At 42.3% G+C, this 27649-nt stretch overlaps 1 protein-coding gene across 1 annotated transcript; it reads left to right on the top strand.

The window, feature by feature from the left end:
• Positions 1-27577, top strand: psmc5 (proteasome 26S subunit, ATPase 5). Its single transcript, XM_029712838.1, has 12 exons — positions 1-91; positions 774-845; positions 965-1034; positions 1278-1375; positions 1496-1552; positions 1884-2114; positions 2521-2647; positions 2959-3149; positions 10846-10944; positions 11776-11886; positions 20910-20996; positions 27371-27577. Exons 1-12 carry the CDS (start codon positions 65-67, stop codon positions 27422-27424), a joined length of 1224 nt encoding a protein of 407 aa, XP_029568698.1. The 5' UTR covers positions 1-64; the 3' UTR covers positions 27425-27577.
• The last annotated feature ends 72 nt before the right edge of the window (positions 27578-27649 follow it).

Genomic DNA, 27649 nt, shown 5'->3' with positions numbered 1-27649 from the left:
TACTGAAGAAGAGATTTGTATTTCGGAAGTACGCTTTGGTCCAACGGAAGTTTTGAATTTTAAGATGGCGCTGGACGGAATGGACCATCATGTAAGTGATTCTTTTTTTTGTCCTTACTTTATTATGAATTGTTCACACTTGGGGGAATGTTGTAGATACGGCATTGAATAGAGACACTTAACAATGTGTTCTGTAAAGTTGGTACTTGTCAGAGGTTGATAACCGTTTTGAAGAGACCAAAACAGTTGTCAAAATAGAGAATCCTGACGGTTTGCTGTCTCATTGTAAACTAGCTAACGTTAGCTAGTTATCTACTTTTAGTAAGCTAGGTAGCTAGAATGCTAGCTAACGTTAGCTAATCTAATTGATCGTTTCAGTGACATTCCTTATTTGTGGCTGTAAATAAGTCAGCATAAGTTAAGTAAAATTAACAAAAGTATTGCTAGCTAGCTATTACGCCTAACGTGTTAGCTTCTTTAGGAAATATACTTTTAAATGCTTTACGTTTTGTAGCTAGCTGACGTTAGCTGCCAGTATTAACCATGTCAGTTAACTAGTAAATATTTTGCTGGCTATATTTCCACGAGTAGTATTTGGAAAATGTTAGGTTCGGGTTTTGCTATATAATTAGGCCTGTACAGCTAGCTACAACGTTAGCCACGATGATGTTAGCTAATTAGCCAGCAAGCTAACGTTAGCTAGCTACGTTGTTTACTTGACAACTTTACAACAAAGTTCTCACTGTTATTGCATGTCTGTCTGTGTTTTGCAGATGGAGATGGAGGACAGTAAAGGTGGTTCTGGTCTCCGGCAATACTACCTGTCTAAAATAGAAGAGTTACAGGTAAGCAAACACAGATTTTCATTGAATTGACTGTTGGCTACACGTTGTCTATTGACACCATAGTGACACTGCTAATATCCTTTGTCAAGATAAGAAGTATCTGGTCTTTCTGCTTCCAGTTGACAGTGAATGACAAGAGTCAGAATCTCAGACGTCTACAGGCTCAGAGGAATGAACTCAATGCAAAAGGTAGGAATGATTGTTAGCTATCCAGCACTTTTAATTGAAAAAACAACAGCTGAACTTCTCTAAACAGTGTAACTAGCTAGTACTTAATTGTTGCAACTTAATTGTAGCAGTAATTGTGTGGCTTATAAAATGTAAATGTTGTCGGACTAAGTAATTTGATTGCACTCAAACAAAATGGCACTCAGAAACATGCACTTTATGAATTGGCAGTCCATTGTTCAAATCTATTTGCTTTGTCCCTAGTGCGTCTCCTTCGTGAGGAGCTGCAGTTGCTACAGGAGCAAGGTTCCTATGTTGGAGAGGTGGTGAGGGCCATGGACAAAAAGAAAGTGCTGGTCAAGGTGTGTAAAGTAGCCTTGTTTTGCTGAAATGTAGGCCTAACAAACTTTTACAGTGGTATACTCTAGTTGCATCTAGATGACACTGACAATCTACTACTGTAACTACTTAATTGTCTCCAGGTCCATCCAGAGGGGAAATTTGTGGTGGATGTGGATAAGAACATTGACATCAATGATGTAAGTATGGACACGTTGTTGATATTTGACCCCAATGTGATGAGAACTTAGTGTTTTATATATACAAAGGTACATGTATCTGTGTACATACAGATTAGTAACACACATCCAATAATTGAACTATCATATTTTGTTTTTGTCAAATTGGTTTGAGTGTTAAGGGAACAAAATTCAGTTGAAAAACAAATATCCACATCCAATGCAGGTGGCTGTGGACAGAAAGAAAAAAAAAAACATGAAAACACAACTGAAATTAAGAATAAATGCAACAAACTTCCTCATTATTCAGGACTGTATCACACTGATTTACCCCTCTGCCCATTCCTACCAGGTGACTCCAAATTGCCGTGTGGCGCTGCGCAACGACAGCTACACCCTGCACAAGATCCTGCCCAACAAGGTGGACCCGCTGGTCTCACTCATGATGGTGGAGAAGGTACCTGACTCCACCTACGAAATGATTGGTGGCCTGGACAAGCAGATCAAGGAGATCAAGGAAGTGATCGAGCTGCCAGTCAAGCACCCAGAGCTCTTCGAGGCTCTCGGCATTGCACAGCCCAAGGTGGGTGGCCCAAAAGGGATAAGCCCTTTATTGGGTTATTGGTTATTTCACAGGTCATATCAACTCTATATGTTACCCATTATGCACTATGAGCTTTGAAGGTAAACTCAAACAATTACTTTTTGCATTTGAGTTGACCTTGTTCTGTCTTAAAGGAAACAACACTCCCAAAATCAAATGTTTGTCAGACTTTTTCATACCGTGTTGGGGTTGTCCTAAGGTATTGTTCTGTCAATGCCACACAGCATTTATCACATATTAACCTCAGCCGTCTTGATTCCCAGAAGGAACAGAAAAAAGTCATCAGTTAATTCTAGCACAGTTATACTAAAATACATCACGACGTTTAAGATGCACTCTGTCACGTTTTGGGATGTCTAGCCTCCCTTGTGTGTCTCACCACCAGGGCGTGCTGCTGTACGGACCCCCAGGCACAGGGAAGACCCTGCTCGCCAGAGCCGTGGCCCACCACACCGACTGCACCTTTATCAGGGTTTCTGGCTCGGAGCTGGTGCAGAAGTTTATTGGAGAGGGTGAGTCATCAACGATCATTCAGTCAGCCATTTTAGTAACCATTCGACAGAGTTCCCAAGTGTCTAGTAATTCCGTAATGTCGGGATTTCCAGAATCAGGGAGATATTTTGCTGCTTCTGTTCTCCAAATAGCTTCTGTTTAGCCAGCTCCAGCACGTTTAAGCCCATTTCAGTCCATTTTCATGGCGCACTGAGTGATAGTAGGCTCAATGTTTCTCACCATGCAATTGGTAAAACAGAAGCTATTATTATTTGTTTTTCACTAACATCACACTGCTGGCTGTAACTCTGCTCTGTCTTCCCCATCCCAGGTGCCCGCATGGTGCGCGAGCTGTTCGTCATGGCCCGCGAGCATGCGCCCTCAATCATCTTCATGGACGAGATTGACTCGATCGGCTCGTCACGTCTGGAGGGGGGCAGCGGGGGCGACAGCGAGGTGCAGAGGACCATGCTGGAGCTGCTGAACCAGCTGGATGGCTTCGAGGCCACCAAGAACATCAAAGTGGGTGACGCGTACATACACACAGATACATCACTATCATCTTATGCTTTATAATGTGGCCTAATCTACAATAACACTATCACTCTATATAACACTATCACTCTATATAACACCACACACCCTCTCTGCCCCTTAACTTATGTGTACGCTATTCCTCTGCTATTACACACTTGACACCGCTTCTCTCCGCTGATTGATTTCTGTCACTCTCCTGTCGGTACTGTCTGACAACACTTTCTTTCTATGCTCACCATCAATCACACTATAGCTACTCTATTGTCCTCTACTCACTGTCCTCCCACCCACTCTATCCCTCTGCAACCTGTCAATCTGTATTTGCATGTTCTCTGTGACGCTATAAACAGACAGAGCTAGTATTTTTTTAATGAAGATGATTATATAGAAATGAGCAATAAATGCAGATAAAGAATATATTTCATCTATAAATAAGAAAAAATTGTAAGAGAGTAGTATACAGGGATGCAAACTCGCTCTTTTTCGGCTATATTCGCCGTCTTGATTTCAGAATAGGGGTATGGCCAAAAGTGTATCAGCCAATAAGCTGTATAAGAGAGGCACAAAAAAATCTTCTCCCTGTGTGATCACTAACGTTACCTTCTCTGGCGGCTGTGTCATCGCACACTCCATGTAACAAACTTTGTTCCTGACTGGGCAATTTGCAATGCAACTCGAGATAAGCAACCTGTGTTCGAAGTAACACTTCAGTTATAGTTGATCAGAAGCACATTATAGTTGCATCTGTTTCAATAGCGCAAATTATTACACACCGTTATTAACATGAGCTAACTAGCTATCTGACGTTAGCATCTAAGTTGGCAAGCTAACATTACCACCTGCCAATGATTAATGGTGTATATTTCTCATATCAAATTTGCATCCACAAATAGAATATCAGTTCAGAGTGTGATGTCACATACTGTATGTTGTGGACATGTTGTAGTCACGGTAGTGCCACTTACTACTTATTGCATGGCGCCCTCACCTAACATGGACAGACTAAAACAAGTCTTCACTCAACATCCGTGACAGTTATATCACATGTCAATCTTAACATCAACACTGAAGGTGCAAGTCAATATACCCTAGGGAAGGGGAGAGAACACGTAACGTGACCTTTCAAACGAGACCGGTCAGGGATGTCTATTCACACCCCATCCCTTGTCCTCTTGAGCAATGTATTTTCATTTTGTATTTTTCCTGTTCAAATGAATACAACTTGAATAATTGAAACACACAGGCAGTCAGACAGCTGCGTGTTTCTTCATTGTCAGCCTGACTGAGACCTTCGGATAGTGCTGAGCGACTAACTGAAATTTAGGTTATTTTTACACGTCTAATTGACCGTCAGTTGAATTATTTGAATTACATTTCGTAGGATTTTTTTTTTGAGCTCAATGCGCAGTTTTCTCTAGAGATAAAGGAGATCAGGCCCGAACTGTGCGATGTACACTGAACAAAAATATACTGAGGTACAGTTCGCGTAAGGAAATCAGTCAATTGAAATAAATAAATGAATCCCTAATCTATGGATTTCACATGACTGGGAATACAGATATGCGTCTGTTGGATACCTTAAGGTAGGGGCATAGATCAGAAAACCAGTCAGTATCTGGTGTGACCATTTGCCTCATGCAGCGTGACACATCTCCTTCGCATAGAGTTGATTGTGGAATGTTGTCCCACTCCTCTTCAATGGCTGTGCGAAGTTTCTGTGTATTGGCGTGAACTGGAACACGCTGTTGTATACGTCGACCCAGATCATCCCAAACAGGCTCAATGGGTAACATGTCTGCTGAGTATGCAGGCCATGGAAGAACTGGGACATTTTAAGCTTCCAGGAATTGTGTACAGCCATATGGCCATGCATTATCATATTGAAACATGAGGTGATGGCGGCGGATGAATGGCACGACAATTGGCCTCAGGATCTCGTCATGGTATCTGTGCATCCCGCAGGTGAAGAAGCCGGATGTGGCGTGTTTGCACGTGGTTGTGATTCTCTAAAACAACGTTAGAGGTGGCTTATGGTAGAGAAATAAACATGCAACAGCTCTGGTAGACATTGCTGCAGTCAGCATGCCAATTGTTGTGCATTTGGTTTGCTAATTTTGGAGCTGTTTGCTATCTAGCTACGTGGTTAGCTCTTCCAAAATCAAGCATTTGTTTGGTAACAGCAGAGAATCCCTTCCTGGATCAAGAGCCTTGCAGGCTAATATTCGTTTTGTGCGTGCAACAAACTGCGAAGACCAGTTTTAAAAAAAAAAAGTACAGTACTTTTATACTTGTAATAGCTGTACAAAATGTTTGCAATGCGCTTTTAGAATTTAGTTAGTATTCTCTGAGGATTCCTTAGTACTTGTTAGCGTTCTGGTGATGTTTTTTGGGGCTTTGAGTATTAGTACTTTTTAAATAAATACCTGCATTCAACTTGTGCACTAGGTAATAGATAAAGCAGATCGACTTCATCATTTCTCCCGTTAGATCATTTTTCATTATGAAGCTTACCGGTACTATATATTTTCTCAAGAGGTTTGAGCCAGCCATGTGTGTTTGTTTACAAAGTAGCACAAAAAGCAAAATGGGAGCTTTGTGATGAGTTCTCTCGGCAGTGCAACTTAAGTGAGGTGATCAAGTTACACTTGTATGAAATTCACTACTGTTTGCCAGCAATATATCTTATAACTATTAATTTAACAATCTAAGATGTGCCAAATCAAATCTCTCCAGCTGGGATTTGCTAATATTAGCTAAGTGGCTAACGTTAGCTTGCAAGATCAAGCATCTTCGTAACAGCAGCAGAGACAATCCCCTCCTGGATTAAGATATTTGTTTTTGTGTGTGCTGCAACTGCGTTTTGAGATAGTTGCATAACTTTATGAGCTGGGTTGTCTGTCATAGTAGTAAATGTTTGCATGCGCTCATTGGCGTTTACCTAGCATCTGCTATGAGAATTCCTTAGTACGCTATATATACAGAAGTGTGTGGACACACCTTCAAATTAGTGGATTCGGCATTTCAGCCACACCCGTTGTTGACAGATGTATAAAATCGATCACACCGCCATGCAATCTCCGTAGACAAACATTGGAAGTAGAATGGCCTTACTGAAGATCCCAGTGACTTTCAGTGTGGCACTGTCATAGGATGCCACCTTTCCAACTAGTCAGTTCATAAAATTTCTACCCTGCTAGACCTGCCCCGGGAAACTGTAAGTGCTGTTATTGTGAAGTGAAAACGTCTAGGAGTAACAACGGCTCTGCCACAAAGTGGTGTAGGCCACATAAGCTCACAGAATGGGACTGCCGAGTGCTGAAGCGTGCCGTGCGTAAATATCTTCTGTCCTCGGTTGCAGCACTAACTACAGAGTTCCAAACTTCCTCTGGAAGCAACGTCAGCACAAGAACTGTTCTTCGTGAGCTTCATGAAATGGGTTTCCATGGCCTACACACAAGCCTAAGATCATCATGCCCAATGCCAAGCATCGGCTGGAGTGGTGTAAAGCTCGCCACCATTGGACTCTGGAGCAGTGGAAAAGCGTTCTCTGGGGTGATTAATCACACTTCACCATCTGGCAGTCCGACGGATAAATCTGGGTTTGTCGGATGCCAGGAGAACACTACCTGCCCCAATGCATAGTGCAAACTGTAATGTTTGTTGGAAGGATAATGGTCTGGGGCTGTTTTTCATCACTGGAAATCTTAACGCTACAGCATACAATGACATTCTAGACGATTCTGTGCTTTCAACTTCGTGGCAACAGTTTGGGGAAGGCCCTTACCTGTTTCCCCATCGAACACCTTGGGATGAATTGGAACGCCGACTGCAAGCCAAGCCTAATCTCCCAACATCAGTGCCCGACCTCACTAATGCTCTTGTAGCTGAATGGAAGCAAGTCCATGCAGCAGTGTTCCAACATCTAGTGGAAAGACTTCCCAGAAGAGTGGAGGCTGTTATATCAGCAAAGCTGGACCAACTTCATATTAACGCCCATGGTTTTGGAATGAGGAGCTCGACGTGCAGGTGTCCACATACATCTGGTCATGTAGTGTACTTGTTAGCGTTTGGTCATTCTGCTAAGTGACTTTTAGGCTTTTAAAAATAGCGCCCCTTGTGCATGCACAGTATGAAGGTATTGAAATCTGGATACCGCCCAACCATACTTTTTAAGAGGTTGGTGTAATAAATAACATGTTCAGCTACTTAAGACACAGGCTCGAATCTAGGTTGTGCCTTTTAGAACTCAAGAAATGTAACAACTAAGGAATAATAATCTCATTGATTTCCCAAACCCAGGTCTGGTCTGTCGTGTCTGCTTTGCGAAGCGTTCCCGGGAGTATCGTGATGTTTGGTATAGTTTAAACCAAATGACTGTTTTTAACGTTTTCAAAATGAATATTTTTAATGACTTAAAGCAATTGTGTCCATGTTAAGCACTTCAGTGTTTTTACCTCTTCTGAGGCTGCTGACGCACTGGCTCCAAACTGATGTCCACATCTATCTGGGGCAGATAGTGTCTCACGCTCAACGTCTCCCCCGTCTGTCAGCCAGCTGGTTGCTGGTAAAGGCAGGGCACCAGAGCGCCTCCCACAGGCGCTACTTGATCCTGCGCCTCGGACCCGTCAGCGGGGTTCCTATCTAGTGCGCTGGAGGGTGGGGGTGGACCGTATGTACAGACCAGTCAAAAGTTTGGACACCCACTCATTCAAGGGTCTATTTGTACTATTTTTTTATATTGTAGAACTATGAAATAACACATGGAATCATGTAGTAACCAAGAAAGTCAAAATATATTTGAGATTCTTCAAATAGCCACCCTTTGCCTTTGACAGGTCTGCACACAATTCAAGGCCAAGGGTGGCTACTTTGAATAATCTAAAATATATTTTGATTTAACACTTTTTTTGGTTACATGATTCAATACGTTTTGATTTCTTCACTGTTCTACAATGTAGAAAATAGTAATATAAAGGAACTCTGGAATGAGTAGGTGTCCAAATATTTGACTGGTACTGTATGTACGGAGAGAGTAGTCCAACACCACACGGTATGACAATCAGACCCTTAACTCTATCAAATGGAAAATAGTTTGAGGGGTTCTCTAACAGTACAGTTGTATAATACGGTGACATGACTCTACCTCGGCCATGAGCGTTTGGTGAAAAACATGTTGGAGCTCGGCCTGGGGACGCTCCATCTAGAGGAGCGCTCTCCCTCACCCCTTCCCTGCCTCACCTTGTCGTCTCCCTGATCAAGAGCAGGTGCCCTCAGCCTGGTGACCATGGGCGATGTGGGATGCCTGGTCTCCACGCTGGGCCTCACGGTGGCAGCGGGGCCGAACCTGTTTGTCACTGGCGTATTTTGACCTGGCAGACCAGTGGCTCAACAGTGGAGGTGACTTCAACCTCTCCACGCTGCTGCTTGGCAATAGGCTGGAGGACCCAGTGATGCTTTTGTTAACAGGAGCAAGTGAAGAGGGAAGAGACTCCTGGGAGGACGCTCTACCTTTCACACTGTTGCCTGGTCAGCTAGCAACGTTTCCCAAGGGAGAGGCTTGCACCCTTCACAGTAGTCAACCTCATGCCTGGAGGAGCTACACTACTGAGGCAGTCCTTCTCCATGGTTCGTGAAGAATTTAAATTAAGCTGCTCTTAGATTTTAGAATAAATATTACACTAATTTATATATATTTTTATTGAAATTCCATACATTTTGAAGGATACAAATTCAAATGTTACAAAAATCTCCAGACCCCTAAACTTTTTCTACATTTTGTTACAGCCTTATTCTAAAAGGTATTAAATAAATATTTCCTCATCAATCTACACACGATACCCATAATAGCAAAGTGAAAACAGGTTTTTAGAAATATTTCTAATGTATAAAAAATAAATAACAGCTGCCTTATTTACACAAGTATTCAGACCCTTTGCTATTAGACTTGAAATTGAGCTCCGGTGCATCCTGTTTCCATTGATCATCCTTGATGTTTCTACTACTTCATTAGAGTCCAACTGTGGTCAATTCAATTGATTGGACATGATTTGGAAAGGCACAACCCTGTCTAGAAAAGGTCCCACAGTTGCATGTCAGAGTAAAACCCAAGTCATGATGTCGAAGGAATTGTCAGTCGAGACAGATCTGGGGAAGGGTAAAAAAACAAACATTTCTGCAGCATTGACGGTCCCCAAGAACACAGTGGCCTCCATTCTTAAATGGAAGAAGTTCGGAATCACCAAGACTCTTCATAGAGCTGTCTACCGGGCCAAACTGCTTAATTGGGGGAAAATTGCCTTGGTCGGGGAGGTGACCAAGAACCTGTTGGTCACTGACAGGGCTCCAGAGTTCCTCTTTGGAGATGGGAGAACCTCCCAGAAGGACAACCATCTCTGCAGCACTCCACCATCAGGCCTTTATGGTAGAGTGGCCAGATGGAAGGCACATGACAGCCTGCTTGGAGTTTGCCAAACGACACCTAAAGGACTCCAACCATGAGAAACAAGATTCTTTGGTCTGATGAAATCAAGATTGAACTCTTTGGCCTGAATGCCAAGCGTCACTTCTGAAGGAAATCTGGTGGGGGCGGCATCATGCCGTGGGGATGTTTTTTAGTCAGGATCGAGGCAAAGATGAACGGAGCAAAGTACAGAGATCCTTGATGAAAACCTGCTCAAGGCCTCCGACTGGTGCGAAAGTTCACTTTCCATCAGGATAACAACCCTAAGCACAGAGCCAAGACATCGCAGGAGTGGCTTCGGGACAAGTCTCTGAATGTCCTTGAGTGGCCCGGCCAGAGCCTGGACTTGAACCCGATCGAGCATCTCTGGAGAGCTGAAAATAGCTGTGCAGCGACGCTCCCCATCCAACCTGACAGAGCTTGAGAGGATCTGCAGAGAAGAATGGAAGAAACTCCCCAAATACAGGTGTGCTAATCTTGTAGCCTCATACCCAAGAAGACTTAAGGCTGGAATCGCCCCCCAGCTCACTAAACCACATCTCTTCACCCTTATCAGTCCCTGCCACGTGATTGCCTTTCCTTTACTCAATATATTCCACCTACAGATAACCATTAACTTCTGGTGTAGAAACTAGGCTGGTACTTAATATTCCGATATGATACCTGATAATTAACAATATTTCAAGTTTAGAACTCATCCCTCTCATACAATACTCATCACATCTCATACTCTATTTTTCTGCTGCTTTGAATGATACCCAAGTCCACATTGACTGCTAGCCAGTTACATTGCTAACTATTTTCACTATGTACTTGGATTTCAAAGGTTTCCATTTCTAGAGAGACCCTCTAAACAAAATGCACAGAAACTTGCGCAATTGTAAATTCAAGGCTACTCGACTATAGTAATCAAAGTCATTGTGATTGAACTAACTAGCATATTTTTGGTCTAGAGTAGCTGGGAATCATTTCTGTGTTCAGGCATGTTAATTCCCTAAACCTTTCTGTCCAATGTTTTTGCAATTTACAACCTACCTTTCTAACACGGCAATTATATTTTCTCCCCTTTACGTGAAATAATGTATTGAACATGTTTTTAAAGGTGATCACATAGGGTTAGCCTAACAGGCTAACATATAGAAAAGGGGCATACCGAAGAAGTCTATATGGAAAAGGCTGAATAAGACCAAAAGCACTAATACTGTGTTTGTGCTTTCTCAGGTCATCATGGCCACCAACCGTATTGACATCCTGGACTCTGCCCTGCTCCGGCCTGGCCGCATCGACAGGAAAATAGAGTTCCCCCCTCCCAATGAAGAGGTCAGTACTGTTCCAGCATGTTTTTTTTAGCCCCTCAAATATTATGATAAAACAAATATGAATAATATACAACTAGTAAAAATCTGCCTTTGGGCCAGGATTCTCTGTCAGCTATGCACCTTTTTTAAAGGGAATGTTTGAAAACCTCATTCACGGTAAATGCTGCATATGTCGTGTCAATCAGAAATGACCTTTAAATGCTGTGTGACATAAAGCAGATTCTTTACTGATCGGTAAAAAATCGATAGTTAAATATCGGGATATAATTTTTTGCGGTATCTTATGGTTTTGAAAATACTTCAATATTTTTACTCTAGTTGGCTGTACCTGCACCAAAACGGCAGTATTTTTCTTTATGGTTGTTCTCCATCTTTTTTAAGATAAGGAGGCAATTTGTTTTCAGCCATTTTATTTCCATTATCGTTCGAAACTCGTTTCTTCATTGTTGTCTTGTACCTCTTCAGCAGACATATGGTGAGCAATATGTTTGGGACATTGAATCGCAAAATCTCTATCTAATCGCAATACATAACATATCTTAACCTAATTATCGTGATAATATCTTATAGTGAGATCCCTTGCATTTTCCAGCCCTATTAGAATTTCATCAGGAATACAAAGTGCTGTATTCTGGCACCATTTTTTTATAAAAAAAAAAATATAGATTTATTTTTAAATAAAGGATTTATACCATTGAGTCTAGTCCAGCATCTTCACACTCTCCTCACGCTCTGAAATGTGTGTTTGCGTTGACACTCATTTTTTCATGTGAACAGCTTGCTGCTACAGTGTCGTAATTCTGGCCCCGTCCCATTTATTTCTGCTCCTCAGGCTCGTTTGGACATCCTGAAGATTCACTCAAGGAAGATGAACCTGACGCGTGGTATTAACCTGAGGAAGATTGCAGAGCTGATGCCAGGAGCCTCCGGGGCTGAGGTTAAGGTGAGAGACTGAGACACACGGTTTGGAATGGGGCCAACCATATGAAGGCGACCACATGGCTGAGACACTTTGGAACGAGGTTCAGAGTATGAGGCCTAGTAGGGAAGTCTTTTAGCCTCTACCCCTTAGGCCTGTGGTTCTCACTTTTTGCCCCGCTACCCCCCAAAAAGGAGTGATTCGAAGCTCGAGACCCCTCGCGCAATCCCTGCGCCAATGAAGCCTGTCATTACATGCATAAACGGTGCCGTGTTTACAGAAATAAACTCCATTTTACACCTGCATTTTGAGCTCAAGGCCGTGCATGAATGGCTTTGAAAGTATTCAGACCCTTTGACTTTTTCCACATTTTGTTACGTTCCAGCCTTATTCTAAAATGGATTAAAGTAAATTTTCCTCATCAATCTACACACAATACCTCATAAAAACAAAGCGAAAATTTTTTTTTTTAAATGTTTGCAGATTTATTAAAAATATATACCTTATTTACATAAGTATTCAGACCTTTTGCTATAATATTCTAAATTGAGCTCAAGTGCATCCTGTTTCCATTGATCATCCTTGATGTTTCTACAACTTGATTGGAGTCCACTTGATTTGGGGAGGCACACACCTGTCTATGTAAGGTCCCACAGTTGACAGTGCAGGCCAGAGCATAAACCAAGCCATGAGGTCGAAGGAATTGACCGTAGAGCTCCGAGACTGGATTGTGTCGAGGAAGAGATCTGGGGGAGAGTACCAAAACATTTCTGCAGCATTAAAGGTCCCCAAGAACACAATGGCCTTCATCATTCTTAAATGGAAGAAGTTTGGAGCCAAAATTCAAAAGGCACTCGCACATCTGAGCAAACTTTTTGCAGGTGCATGGCAACAGTTGAACAAGATGAATGAAAAAGGAAATCGCACACTGCTCTTGATAGTATCACTGACCTTTAATAAGCTTACGTATCGGCCTGACGAAGGCTGTGAGGCCGATACGTAAGCCTGACGAAGGCTGTGAGGCCGATACGTAAGCTTATTAAAGATCAGTGATACTATCAAGAGCAGTGTGCGGTTTCCTTTTTCATTCAGAAGTTTGGAACCACCAAGACTCTTCCTAGAGCTCGTTGGCCGACCAAATTAAGCAATCGGGGGAGAAGGGTCTTGGTCAGGGAGGTGACCAAGAACCGATGGTCACTGACCGAGCTCCAGAGTTCCTCTGTCGAGAAGGGATTACCTTCCAGAAGGACAACCATCTCTGCAGCACTCCACCAATCAGGCCTTCATGGTAATAGACAGACAAAGCCACTCTTCAGTAAAAGGCACATGACAGCCCGTTTGGAGTTTGCCAAAAGGCACCTAAATGACTCTGACCATGAGAAACAAGATTCCCTGGTCTGATTAAACCAAGATTGAACTCTTTGGCCTGAATGCCAAGCTTTGTCTGGAGCAAAGATGCCACCATCTCTACGGTGAAGCATGCTGGTGGCAGCACCATGCTGTGGGGATGTTTTTCAGCGGCAGAGACTTGGAGACTAGTCAGGATCGAGGGGAAGATGAATGGAGCAAAGTACAGAGATTCTTGATGAAAACCTGTTCCAGAGCCCTCAGGACCTTAGACTGGGGTGAAGGTTCACCTTCCATCAGGAAAACGACCCTAAGCTCACAGCCAAGACAGCACAGGAGTGGCTTCGGGACAAGTTTCTGAATGTCCTTGAGTGGCCCAGCCAGAGTCTGAACTTGAACCTGACCGTACATTTCTGGAGAGAGCTGAAAATAGCTCTGTACGACGCTCCCCATCCAACCTGATGGAGCTTGAGAAGATCTGCAGAGAAGAATGGGAGAAACTCCCTAAATACAGGTGTGCCAAGCTTGTAGCGTCATACCCAAAAAGACTCTAGGCTGTAGCCGCTGCCAAGGGTGCTTCAACAAAGTACTGAATTAAAAGGTCTGAATTCTTATGTAAATGCAATATTTCATTTTTGTTGTTTTTCCTCAAATTTCTATTACGGTGTATTGTGTGTAGATTGATGACTAAATTGCCTAAAACTAACGTAAACAACATTTAAAAAAAGTCAGTGTCTGAATACTTTCCGAATGCATTGTATAATCACAAGTGCTTTATTTTCTTCAAAATGTTAACACCTCTGGGGTATGTGGGACGGTAGCGTCCCCGCTCGCCAACAGCCAGTAAAATAGCAGAGCGCTAAATTCAAAACAACAATCTCATAATTCAAATTTTTCACACATACAAGTATTTTACACCATTTTTAAAGATAATCTTCTCGTTAATCCAACCACATTGTCCGATTTCAAAAAGGCTTTACGGCAAAAGCATAGCATTAGATTATGTTAGGACAGCACCTAGACAAGAAAAACCACAACCATTTTCCAAGCAAGGAGAGGCGTCACAAAAACCAGAAATATAGCTAAAATTAATCACTAACCTTTGATCATCAGATGGCACTCATAGGACTTCATGTTACACAATACATGTATGTTTTGCTCGATAAAGTTAATATTTAAATCCAAAAACCCCATTTTACATTGGCGTGTAATGTTAAGAAATGTTTTGCCTCAAACTTTCGGTGAATGAGCACATCAATTTACAGAAATACTCATCATAAACTTTGATAAAAGATACAAGTGTTATGCACAGAATTATAGATAAACTTCTCCATAATGCAACCACTGTGTCAGATTTCAAAAAAGCTTTATGGCGAAAGCAAACTTTGCAATAATCTGAGTACAGCGCTCAGACATCAAAACAAGCCATACAGATACCCGCCATTTTGGAGTCAACAGAAGTCACAAATAACATTATAAATATTCACTTACCTTTGATCTTCATCGGAATGCACTCCCAGGAATCCCAGTTCCACAATAAATGTTTGTTTCGATAAAGTCCATATTTATGTCGAAATACCTCCTTTTTGTTCGCTTGTTCAGTCGAGTAATCCAAATGCACTGTGCTCGCGCAGTAAGTTCAGACAAAGTCAAAGTTATATTACAGTTCGTAGAAATATGTCAAATGATGTATAGAATCAATCTTTAGGATGTTTTTATCTTAAATCTTCCATAATATTCCAACCGGACGATTCCTTTGTCATCAGAAATGAAAAGGAACACCTAACTCTCACCGGAGCATACGCGATTGAGCTCATGTCATTTTCTCAGTCATCTGACTCCATATGCTCTTATTCTCTCCCCATTCACAGTAGAAGCATGAAATAATGTTCTAAAGACTGTTGACATCTAGTGGAAGCCTTAGGAAGTGCAAAATGACCCCACAGACACTGTATTAGATAGGCAATCACTTGAAAAACTACAAACCTCAGATTTCCACACTTCCTGGTTGGATTTTTTTCTCTGGTTTTTGCCTGCCATATGAGTTCTGTTATACTCGCAGACATTATTCAAACAGTTTTAGAAACTTCAGAGGGTTTTCTATCCAAATCTACTAATGATATGCATATCTTAGCTTCTGGGCCTGAGTAGCAGGCAGTTTACTACAGGCACGCTTTTCATCCGGACATCAAATACTGCCCCTACCCAAGAGAGGTTAAGCTAACAATGGGTAGGCCAATACTTTTTGCAATTATCTTTTAATAAAGGTTAGGCCTATGGCATACCCTCTCATACACCACCATTTGAGTCTTGATTTTAGCTTAATAGACGCCCACTGACACGGAGGTAGGCTATTTAGAGTTCATGGAGGGTGGAGGAAGTGACCGACAAATCTATGGATATAAGTCTATAGTCTAATTGTCTGTCAAACAGGTAGGCCTACCTCTTTTTTTTTTTCTTAAATAGAAGAAATCGGCTCCAACACATCTCTCTTGTTGTTAGTAAAGTCTAATTAAAATGAAGACTGAAATGAATTATGCCAACTCGAATTTGCCCACTTGCAGCACCATGAGCTGTCTATTTCCGGTTGATTGTGCCACGGCTGCTGCTTCAAGTTTCAGCACCACAATCTAAGTTACTCATCTGGCTTATTGTGAGGTCATTTTTAAATGACTACCCGATCTCTCGCTCTCTCTGTACCCCACACATACCGTAAGATCTGTTAATTGAGCAGATTAAACCACAAAGACCATGGGAGGTTTTCCTATGGTTCGCAAACAAGGGCACCTATTGGTAGATGGATAGAAAAAAGGCATTGAATATCCCTTTGAGCCTGGTGAAGTTATTAATTACGCTTTGGATGGTGTATCAATACACCCAGTCACTACAAAGATAGACGCACCTTACCTAAATCGGTTGCCAGAGAAGGAAATAGCTCATGGATTTCACCATCAGGCCAATGGGGATTTTCAAAATGGTGAGTTTAATGGCTGTGTTGGGAGGTTACTGAGGATGCATCAACATTGTAATTACTCCACAATATTAACAAATGGCAGAGTGAAAATATGTAAACTTCTACAGAATAATTAATATTCCAGAACATGCATTGTGTTTGCAATAAGGCACTAAAGTAATGCTGCAAATAATGTGGCAAAGAAACAGACTTTCTCTCCCGAATACAAAGTTTGGTTTTGGGCAAATCGAACACAACACAGAGTACCATTCATATATTCAAGATTGGTGGTGGCTGCATCATGTTAGGGGTATAGTTATCATCGGCAAGGACTAGAGTTTATTTAGGATAACAATAAATGGAATAGAGCTAAGCACAGGCAATATCCTAGAGGAAAACCTGTCCACTCTCCACCAGACACTAGGAGACAAATTCACCTTTCAGCAGGACAATAACCTAAAAGGCCAAATATACATTGGAGTTGCTTACCAAGACAACATTGAATGTTCCTGAGTAGCCTAGTTCGTTTTGACTCGTCGGCTGGAAATCTATTGCAAGCAGTGTTGATTTTATCATGTTAATCTTGGTGGGGCAAAAGAAAAGTAATGCCAGCCAGCAAAGCCACTACACACAACACTAAACAATACATTAGTTGCACTATAAGAGTGACAAACGGTGCCCACAAACTGTTAGGGCCTACATAAATTTGTCCCATGGCTGACTTGCGTAAACAAATGTGGTTTCTAATGACAATTAAGATGTACAAACTAAGGCATATGGGGACAACAAGCGGATAAGAGGCAATCCGTAATTTCGATTAACACAATGAGCGAGCTAGGACGGATGTAACGTTAGTCAATATAACTTTATTTAACACCTTTTGAAATGTACAGTGACAATTTTACCTATCATTTCTCCATTATCTCTTCATATGACAATAATTAAAAAGGATTTGCCAGTAGATTGTAAACTTGATTCATGACTGCTAGCTAAGATTGTGAAAGTATGATGTTGACATGATCAGTCCATTCAAAGCTACTGTACGTATAACGTGATTTGACGTCATTGTCTGTGGCCAATGACCTTGAGCCTCCTTGGATGGGCACTTCTATGGCAGCAGCCGAAGGGCTAAAATGTTTCTCTTACGCTTGGCAGTGACCCGAAGTCCCCATGCGTGAAAGAACACCAATCACTGCGCAACGCTCTGTATTTTCTGCTGGCTTGCCCCACCACCACAGAAAGCACTGAGCCAGTCTGAAACACCTGCATTTTGGAGCTCCCTTACATACATGGTCTCTTTTTGCTTTATTGGCTTTATTAACTCAACGATATATATTATTTTTTACATTGTTTACAAACTGATATGTGGCAAGCCTTTTTTTTGTTGCTCTGACCAGAATGACAGGTCGCCACTGATTGCAAGACTTAAATGGCAGTCTACCAAAGATCAACAATCAACTTGACAGAGTTTAGCAGATTAAAAATAATATATGGACAAATATTGTATAATCCAGGTGTGCAAAGCTCTGACTTGCCTAGAAAGACTCAGCTATAATTGCTGCTAAAGGTGATTCTAACATGTATTGACTCAGGGGGTTGAATACTTATAATCAAGATGCACTGAGTGTACAAAGCATTAGGAACACCTTCCTAATAGTGAGTTGCACCCCCTTGTGCTCTCAAAGCCTCGATTCGTCAGGGCATGGCCTCTACAGGGTGTCGAAAGCATGTTGACTCCAATGCTTCCCACAGTTGTCAAGCTAGATGGCTGTCCTTTGGGTGGTGTACAGTTCTTGATACACACAGGAAACTGTTTAGCGTGAAAAACCCAGCAGTGTTGCAGTTCTTGATGCACTCAAACCGGTGCGCCTGGCACTTACTACTATACCTCGTTCAAAGGCACTTACATCTTTTGTTTTGACGTTCACCCTCTTAATGGCACACATACTGTACCAGTCAAAAGTTTGGACACCTACTCATGTAGAATAATAGTGCAGACTTCAAAACTTGGAAATAACACACATGGAATCACGTATTAACCAAAAAAGTGGAAAACAAATCTAAATCATTTTTAGATTCAAAGTAGCCACCCTTTGCCTTGATGAGTTTTTTTTGCACGCTCTTGGCATTCTCTCAACCAACTTCATAAGGAATGCTTTTCCAACAGTCTCGAAGGAGTTCACACATGCTGAGCACTTGTTGGCTGCTTTTCCTTCACTCTGCGGTCTAACTCATCCCAACCCTTCTCAATTGGGTTATCACTCTCCTTGGTGAAAGAGCCCTTACACAGCCTGGAGGTGTGTTTTGGGTCATTGACCCAAAGCGCAAATCCGATGGGATGGCGTATTGCTGTGGAAGTCATGCTAATTTAAGTGTGCCTTGAATTATAATTAAATCAGACCGTGTCACCAGCAAAGAACCATCACACCACCTCCATGCTTAACGGTGGGAACTACACATGCGTTCACCTACTCTGCGTCTCATAAAGACGGAGGTTGGAACCAAAAATCTCAGATTTGGACTCCAGACCAAAGGACCGATTTCAACCAGTCTAATGTCTATTGCTCATGTTTCTTGGCCCAAGCCAGTGTCCTTTAGTAGTGGTTTCTTTGCAGCAATTTGACCATGAAGGCCTGATTTTCATGCAGTTTCCTCTGAACAGTTAATGTTGATGAGTTTGTTACTTGAACTCTGAAGCATTTATTTGGGCTGCAATCTGAGGTGCAGTTAATTCCAATGAATTTACCCTCTGCAGCAGAGGTAACTCTGGGTCTTCCTTTCCTGTGGCGGTCCTCATGAGAGCCAGTTTCATCATAGCGCTTGATGGTTTTTGCGACTGCACTTGAAGATTGACTGACCTTCATGTCCTAAAGTAATGATGGACTGTCGTTTCTTTTTGCTTATTTGAACTGTTCTTGTCGTAATATGGACTTAGCCCTATTTGGTAAAAGACCATCTTCTGTATACCACCCCTACCATGTCACAACATAACTGATTGGCTCAAACGCATTAAAAAGGAAAAATTCCACAAAATAACTTTTTAACAAGGCACACCTGTTTTTTTTTGTTTTTTTTACCCCTTTTTTTCGCCCCAATTTCGTGGTATCCACTTGGTAGCAGTGAGTCTTGTCTCATCGCTGCAACTCCCGTATGGACTCGGGAGAGGCGAAGGTCGAGAGCCATGCGTCCTCCGAAACACAACCCAACCTAGCCGCACTGCCTCTTGACACAACGCACATCCATCCCGGAAGCCAGCTGCACCAATGTGTGGGAGGAAACACCGTACACCTGGCGACCTGGTCAGCGTGCACTGCGCCCGGCCCGCCACAGGAGTCGCTAGTGCGCGATGAGACAAGGATATCCCTGCCGGCCAAACCCTCCCTAACCCGGACGACGCTGGGCCAATTGTGCATCGCCCCATGAACCTCCCGGTCGCGGCCGGCTGCGACAGAGCCTGGGCTCGAACCCAGAATCTCTGGTGGCACAGCTAGCACTGTGATGCAGTGCCTTAGACCACTGCACCACCCGGGAGGCAAGGGACACCTGTTAATTGGAATTAATTCCAGGTGACTACCTCATGAAGTTGGTTGAGAGAATGCCAGGTGCGCAAAGCTGTCATCAAGGCAAAGGGTGGCTACTTTGAAGAATCGCAAATATAAAATATATTTTGTTTAACACTTTAGTGGTTACTACATGATTCCATGTGTTATTTCATAGTTTTGATGTATTCACTATTCTACAATGTAGAAATTAGTAAAACAAAAACCCTGGAATGAGGTGTCCAAACGTTTGACTGGTACTGTACACAAACCATGTCTCAATTGTATCAAGTCTTAAAAATCATTCTTAAACCTGTCTCCGCCCCTTCATCTACTCTGAAGTGGATTTAAGTGACATCAAAGGATCATAGCTTTCACCTGGTCAGTCTTTCATGGAAAGTGCAAGTGTTTCTAATGTTTTAATCTCTGTATATTAGTGTTTTTATTTTATTGGTATCTATTTTGTGTAGATTGTTGACAATTTAAATCCATCTTAATCCGACTTTGTCACACAATGTGGAAAAAGTCAAGGTGTGAATACTGTATATGGACAATACAAACATGTACTGTTTTTGCCAGGCAAAACCGGAGAAGATGAAATGAGTGCTTGCTGGTCAACAGTCAAGACGCTCAACTTTTTTAGTTTTTGAAGCACAGCTTCAATCATTTTGAGACTAGTATTTGGTGCAACACCATAGGCCTATGTTCGTAACCAGATCGATTTGGCAAAGGTATATCAAATACAAATGGTGTTGCCTATTATGTGTGTGAATATAGTCAGTTTCACACTCACGGCCCCCCTCAAAACCTTCTTGGTCGGTTTGGGAACCACTGCCTTATGCAGTGGTGGGGGTCTGTTTGTTTCACCATTTTACATTTTGTGTAGTTCAATGTAGTGGACACATGCCACAGGGTTTTACATTTACGAGGTATGACTGTAGAATATTATTATAGAATACCCACTGACTTGATACTCCCCAAGTTATAGAATGGGGCCCACCACATTAGGGCTTGCATATGCACAAGGGCAGAACATGTCAAATTAGCCATCCTGAAACCTCCCTTAGCCTAGGAATTCGTGACCCTGTTTCTGGAGTGCCTTAGTGTTCGACCGCTGTGGGTCTCAATGACTTTGTCACTGTGGGTCATTGTGTTATTTCACCATGGTAAAACCTGTATGTGTGTTTCTGTTCCCTCTTACGTCTCAGGGTGTGTGCACAGAGTCCGGGATGTACGCCCTCAGGGAGAGGAGAGTGCACGTCAACCAGGAGGACTTTGAGATGGCTGTTGCCAAGGTTAGTCATCTGTCCTGTTTATCTGTCTCTCTCTCTCACTGTCCATCACTCTCCAAGAGACCGTTTGTCTCGGTTTTACCTTATTCCTCTTATCCCCACATTCCTAATATATCGTTACTAACTAGTGTTGATCAGAGATTAGGTGTACATTCTTATATCTATACTGTTCTCAGATCTGTTGTCTTTCCAACTACTGTGGTCATTGTCATGCCAAAACTGACATGACAACAACTATATAGGAGTTTACTATACACAGCTCAAACAGATTTGGGTCAGACAAACTTACATCGATCTTGTCATTAAAATGGACAGACAAATCCTTTTCCCCTTGATTTGTTTTGTTTTGCTTATCACTGATAATAAAATAAAATGTTATTTGTCACATGCTTACTTATGGGCCCTTCCCAACAATGCAAGGGAAAGAAAATAGCGAAATAATAGTAAAGTAAAACGTGTAATATAAGTAACAGATACACAATGAGTAACGATTACTTGGCTATGTTACAAGGGTTAATAGTACCGAGTCGATGTGCAGGGGTAAGAGGTAATTGAGGTAGGCACATAATATATACAAAAATATGTGGACTCCTCTTCAAAACAGTGGATTCTGCCATTTCAGCCACACCCATTGCTGACAGGTGTACAAAATTGAGCACAGTCATGCAATCTCCATAGACAAACTGTCAGTAGGGCCTTACTGAAACGCTCAGTGACTTTCAACGTAGCACTGTCATAAGATGCAACCTTTCCAACAAGTTAGTTTGTCAAATTTCTGCCCTGCTAAAGCTTCCCCGGTCAACTGTAAGTGTTATTGTGAAATGGAAACGTCTAGGAGCAACAATGGCTCAGCCGCGAAGTGGTAGGCCACACAAGTTTACGGAACGGGACCGCCGAGTGCTGAAGCACGTAAAAATCGTCTGTCCTTGACTGCGCTACTGAGTTCCAAACGGCCTCGACGCAAGGTCAGCACAGAACTGTTCGTCGGGAGTTTCATGAAATTGGTTTCCATGGCAGAGCAGCGGCACAAAAGCCTAAGATCACCATGTGCAATGCCAAGTGTCAGCTGGAGTGATGTAAAGCTCACCGCCATTGTGCTCTGGAGCAGTGGAAACTCGTTCTCTGGAGTGATGAATCATGCTTAACCATCTGGCAGTCCGACGGACAAATATGGGTTTGGCGGATGTCAGAACGCTACCTGCCCCAATGCATAGTGCCAACTAACATTTGGTGGAGGAAGAAGGATGTTCTGGGACTGTTTCATGGTTCAGGCTAAAGCCCTTAGTTCCAGTGAAGGGAGATCTTAACGCAACAGCATACAATAACATTCTAGAGGATTCTGCGCTTCTAACTTTGTGGCAGCAGTTTGGGCAAGGCCCTTTCCTGTTCCAGCATCACAATACCCCCGTGCTCAAAGCGAGGTCCATACAGAAAAGGTTTGTCGATCGGTGTGGAAGAACTTGACTGGCCTGCACAGAGCCCTGACTTCAACTCCATCGAGCACCTTTGGGATAAATTGGAACGACAACCGAGCCAAGCCTAATTGCCCAACATCTGTGCCCGACCTCACTAATGCACTTGTGGCTGAATCGAAGCAAGTCCCCGCATCAATTTTCCAACTACTAGTGGAAAGCCTTCCCAGAAGAGTGAAGCCTGCTTTTGCAGCAAAGGGGGACCCACCCCCTATTAATGCCCATTATTTCAGAATGAGATGTTCGGTGAGCAGGTGTCCACATCATTTTGGTTATGTAGTGTATGTACCGTGCATTCGGGAAAAGTAATCAGAACCCTTGACTTTTTCCTCATTTTGTTATGTTACAACCTTATTCTAAAATTAAATTGTTTTTTCATCTCATCAATCTACACACACTACCGCATAATGACAAAGCAAAAACAGGTTTTTAGACATTTTTGCAAAGTTATTAAAAAGCTGAAATATCACATTTACATACCGTTGAAGTCGGAAGTTTACATACATACACTTAGGTTGGAGTCATTAACTAATTTTTCAACCACTCAAATTTCTTGTTAACAAACTATAGTTTTGGCAAGTCGGTTAGGACATCTTTGTGCATGACAAGTAATTTTAACAACAATTGTTTAGAGACAGGGTTAATAAGTGAAATAATCTATCACAATTCCAGTGGGTCAAAAGTTTACATACACAAAGTTGATTTAAATGGCATGGAAAATTCCAGAAAATGTCATGGCTTTAGAAGCTTCTGATAAGCTAATTGACATCATTTGTTACAATCGGAGGTGTACCTGTGGATGTATTTCAAGGCCTACCTTCAAACTCAGTGCCTCTTTGCTTGACATCATGGGAAAATCAAAAGAAATCAGCCAAAAAAATTGTAGACCTCCACAAGTCTGGTTCATCCTTGGGAGTAATTTCCAAACGCCTGAAGGTACCACATTCATCTGTACAAACAATGGTACGCAAGCATAAACACCATGGGACCACGCAGCCGTCATACTGCTCAGGAAGGAGATGCGTTCTGTCTCCTGGAGATGAACGTACTTTGGTGCGAAAAGTGCAAATCAATCCCAGAACAACAGCAAAGGACCTGGTGAAGATGCTGGAGGAAACCGGTACAAAAGTATCTATATCCACAGTAAAACAAGTCCTATATCAACATAACCGCCATTAAAAAAAAAGCCAGACTACGGTTTGCAACTGCACATGGGGACAAAGATCATACTTTTTGGATAAATGTCCTCTGGTCTGATGAAACAAAAATAGAACTGTTTGTCCATAATGACCATCATGTTTGGAGGAAAAAGGGGGAGGCTGCATCCGAAGAACACCATCCCAACCGTGAAGCACGGTGGTGGCAGCATGTTGTGGGGGTGCTGTGCTGGAGGAGGGATTGGTGCACTTCACAAAATAGATGGCATCATTAGGGAGGAAAATTATGGATATATTGAAGCAACATCTCAAGACATCAGTCAGGAAGTTAAAGCTTGGTCGCAAATGGGTCTTCCAAATGGACAATGACCCCAAGCATACTTCCAAAGTTGTGGCAAAATGGCTTAAGGACAACAAAGTCAAGGTATTGGAGTGGCCATCACAAAGCCCTGACCTCAATCCTATAGAAAATTTGTGTGCAGAACTGAAAAAGTGTGTGCGAGCAAGGAGGCTTACAAACCTGACTCAGTTACACCAGCTCTGTCAGGAGGAATGGGCCAAAATTCAGCCAACTTATTGTGGGAAATGCTTGACCCAAGTAAAACAATTTAAAGGCAATGCTACCAAATATTAATTGAGTGTATGCAAACTTCTGACTTCAACTGTAAGTGAAGAAGCACCTTTGGCAGCGATTACAGCCTTGAGTCTTCTTGGGGAGACGCTGTAAGCTTGGAACACCTGTATTTGGAGTTTCTTCCATTCTTTTCTGCAGATCCTCTTAAACTCTGTCAGGTTGGATTTCAGGTCTCTCCAGAGAAGTTCAATCGGGTTCAAGTCCGGGCTTTTGTTGGGCCACTTAAGGACATCAACTTGTCTCGAAGTCACTCCTGTGTTGTCTTGGCTGTGTGCTTAGGGTTGTTGTCCTGTTGGAAGGTGATCCTTTGCCCCATTCTGAGATCCTGAGCACTCTGAAGCAGGTTTTCATCAAGGATCTCTCTGTACTTTGCTCCATTCATCTTCCCCCTTGATCCTGACTAGTCTCCAAGTCCCTGCCGTTGAAAAACATCCCCACAGCATGATGCTGCCACCACCGTGCTTCACCGTAGGGATGGTGCCAGGTTTCCTCCAGATGTGACGCTTTGCATTCAGGCCAATGAGTTCAATTAAAGGCAAAAAAAATGTAAAAAAAATAATAAAAAATTACATTTTATTTAGCCAGGTTGGCCAGTTGAGAACAAGTTCTGTTTTACAACTGCGACCTGGCCAAGATAAATCAAAGCAGTGCGACCAAAAAAACACCACAGTTACACATAGGATAAACAAAAGTACAGTCGATAACACAATAGAAAAATCTATATACAGTGTGTGCAAATGGAGTAAGGAGGTAAGGTAATAAATAGGCCATAGTAGCGAAGCAATTACAATTTAACAAATTAACATGGATGTGCAGATGATGATGTGCAAGTAGAAGTTCTGGTGTGCAAAAAAGTAAATACAAACAATATGGGGATGAGGTAGGTAGTTGGGTGGGCTATTAACAGATGGGCTATGTACAGCTGCAGCTGGTCGGATAATCTTGGTTTCATCAGACCAGAGTATATTGTTTCTCATGGTCTGAATCTTTAGGTGCCTTTTGACAAACTCTCTAAGCGGGCTGTCATGTGCCTTTTACTGAGGAGTGGCTTCTGTTTGACCATAAAGGCCTGATTTGGTGGAGTGCTACAGAGATTGTTGTCCTTCTGGAAGGTTCTCCCATCTACACAGATGAACTTTGGGTGACCTTTGGGTTCTTGATCACCTCCCTGACCAAGGCCCTTCTCCCCCAGATTGCTCAGTTTGGCCAGGCGGCCAGCTCTAGGAAGAGCCTTGGTGGTTCCAAACTTCTTCCATTTAAGAATGATCGAGGCCACTGTGTTCTTGGGGACCTTCAATGCTGCAGAAATGTTGTGGTGTCCTTCCCCAGATCGGTGCCTCAACAATCCTGTCTCGGAGCTCTACGGACAAATCCTTCGACCTCATGGCTTGGTTTTTGCTTTGACATGCACTGTCAACTGTGGGACTTGACATAGACAGGTGTGCATTTCCAAATCATGTCCAATCAATTGAATTTACCACATTTGGACTCCAATCAAGTTGTACAAACATCTCAAGGATGATCAATGGAAACAGGACGCACCTGAGCTCAATTTCAAGTCTTATAGCAAAGGCTCTGAATACTTATGTAAATAAGGTATCTTTTTTTCCCCCTTTTATTTTTATTTTTTTAAACCAGTTTTCACTTTGTCATTATCGGCTGTTGTGTGTAGATTGAGGAAAAATATTTAATTCATTTTAGAATAATGCTGTAACGTAACAAAATGTGGGAAAAATAAAGAGGTCTGGATACATTCCGAATATATTACCAGTCAAGTTTGGACACCTACTCATTCAAGGATTTCCTTTATTATTTTTACTATTTTCTTTTTGTAGAGCAATAGTGAAGACAAACTATGAAATATCACATATGGAGTCATGTAGTAACCAAAGAAGTGTTGAACAAATTAAAATATATTTTATATTTGAGATTCTTCATAGTAGCATCCCTTTGCCTTGATGATTGCTTTGCAAACTCAACCAGCTTCATGAGGTAGTCTCCTGGATTTTGTTTCAGTTAACAGGTGTGCCTTGTTAAAAGTTAATTTGGGATTTGTTTTGCCAATCAGTTTTGTTGTGACATGGCATATTTGATAAAAGACCAAGTCCATATTATGGCAAGAACAGCTCAAATAAGCAAAGCGAAACAACAGTCCATTACTTTAAGACATGGTCAGTCAATACGGTACATTTAAAGAACTTTGAAAGTTTCTTCAACTGCAGTCGCATAAACCATCAAGCGCTATGATGAAACTGGCTCTCATGAGGACTGCCACAGGAATGGAAGACCCAGAGTTACCTCTGCTGCAGAGGATAAGTTCATTAGTTACCAGCCTCAGAAATTGCAGCCGAAATAAATGCTTCAGAGTTCAAGTAACAGACACATCTCAACATCAACTGTTCAGATGAGACTGCGTGACTCAGGCCAAAATGGTCGAAATGCTGCAAAGAAACCACTACTAAAGGATACCAATAAGAAGTCTTGCTTTGCCCAAGAAACACGAGCAATTGACATTAGACCAATGGAAATCTGTCCTTTTGTTCTGATGAGTCCAAATTTGAGATTTTTGGTTCCAACTGCTTTGTCTTTCTGAGAGGCGTTTTCGTGCCCTCTTTATGACTGTGTTGGGATGTTTGGACCATGGTATATCATTAGTATGTGGAAATGAGGAACTTGAAGCTCTTGACCTGCTCCATTACAGCCCTGTCGACGTGAATGGGGGCGTGCTCAGCTCTCCGTTTCCTGTCGTCTACGATCAGTTCCATTGTCTTGCGGACGTTGAGGGAGAGGTTGTTGTCCTGGCACCACACTGCCTACCCTCAGCACCTGGGGGAGTCCCAACAGGTCCCAGGGTTCTTAGCTTAGTGATGAGCTTGCAGGGCATTATGGTGTTGAACGCTGAGCTGTAGTCCATGAACAGCATTCTCATGTAGTGTTCCTTTTGTCCAAGTAGGGAAGGGAAGTGTGGAGTGCAATAGGGATTGTGTCATTTGTGAATCTGTTGGGGGCAGTATGCGAATTGGAGTGTGTCTGTGGTGTCTGGGATGATGGTGTGAGAATGTCTCATGAGGTAAATGATCACTGGCTAATGACCCCTATCCTTTCTCTTTCCAGGTGATGCAGAAGGACAGCGAGAAGAACATGTCCATTAAGAAACTCTGGAAATAGAACTTTGGGATTTTTTTGGGACCCCAACGCAGATATTTACCCGCAAAGTCACATATGTATATTTTTCTTCTTTTGTTTAGGGTTGGTTTATAATTGTTACCTAGTTCATTCTAGTTCATTCTAAAATAAATTGTCTCCCCACTGAGAAAAAAAGTCTCCCATTTATTTTATTTTCTTCTGCTGTAGCCTGGTTCCAGATCTGTTGTGCTGTATACCTAACAAGAC

This window comes from Salmo trutta, chromosome 2 (genome assembly GCF_901001165.1).
Source record: "Salmo trutta chromosome 2, fSalTru1.1, whole genome shotgun sequence".
NCBI classification, from domain to species: domain Eukaryota; kingdom Metazoa; phylum Chordata; class Actinopteri; order Salmoniformes; family Salmonidae; genus Salmo; species Salmo trutta.
This window is presented reverse-complemented; position numbering and strand designations above follow the sequence as displayed.

Coding starts and splice junctions, on each gene's coding strand:
- psmc5 (XM_029712838.1), top strand. CDS start 65: ATGGCGCTGGACGGAATGGACCATCAT. Junction 2,115..2,520: donor TCGGCATTGCACAGCCCAAG/GTGGGTGGCCCA, acceptor TCTCACCACCAG/GGCGTGCTGCTGTACGGACC. Junction 3,150..10,845: donor AGGCCACCAAGAACATCAAA/GTGGGTGACGCG, acceptor GTGCTTTCTCAG/GTCATCATGGCCACCAACCG.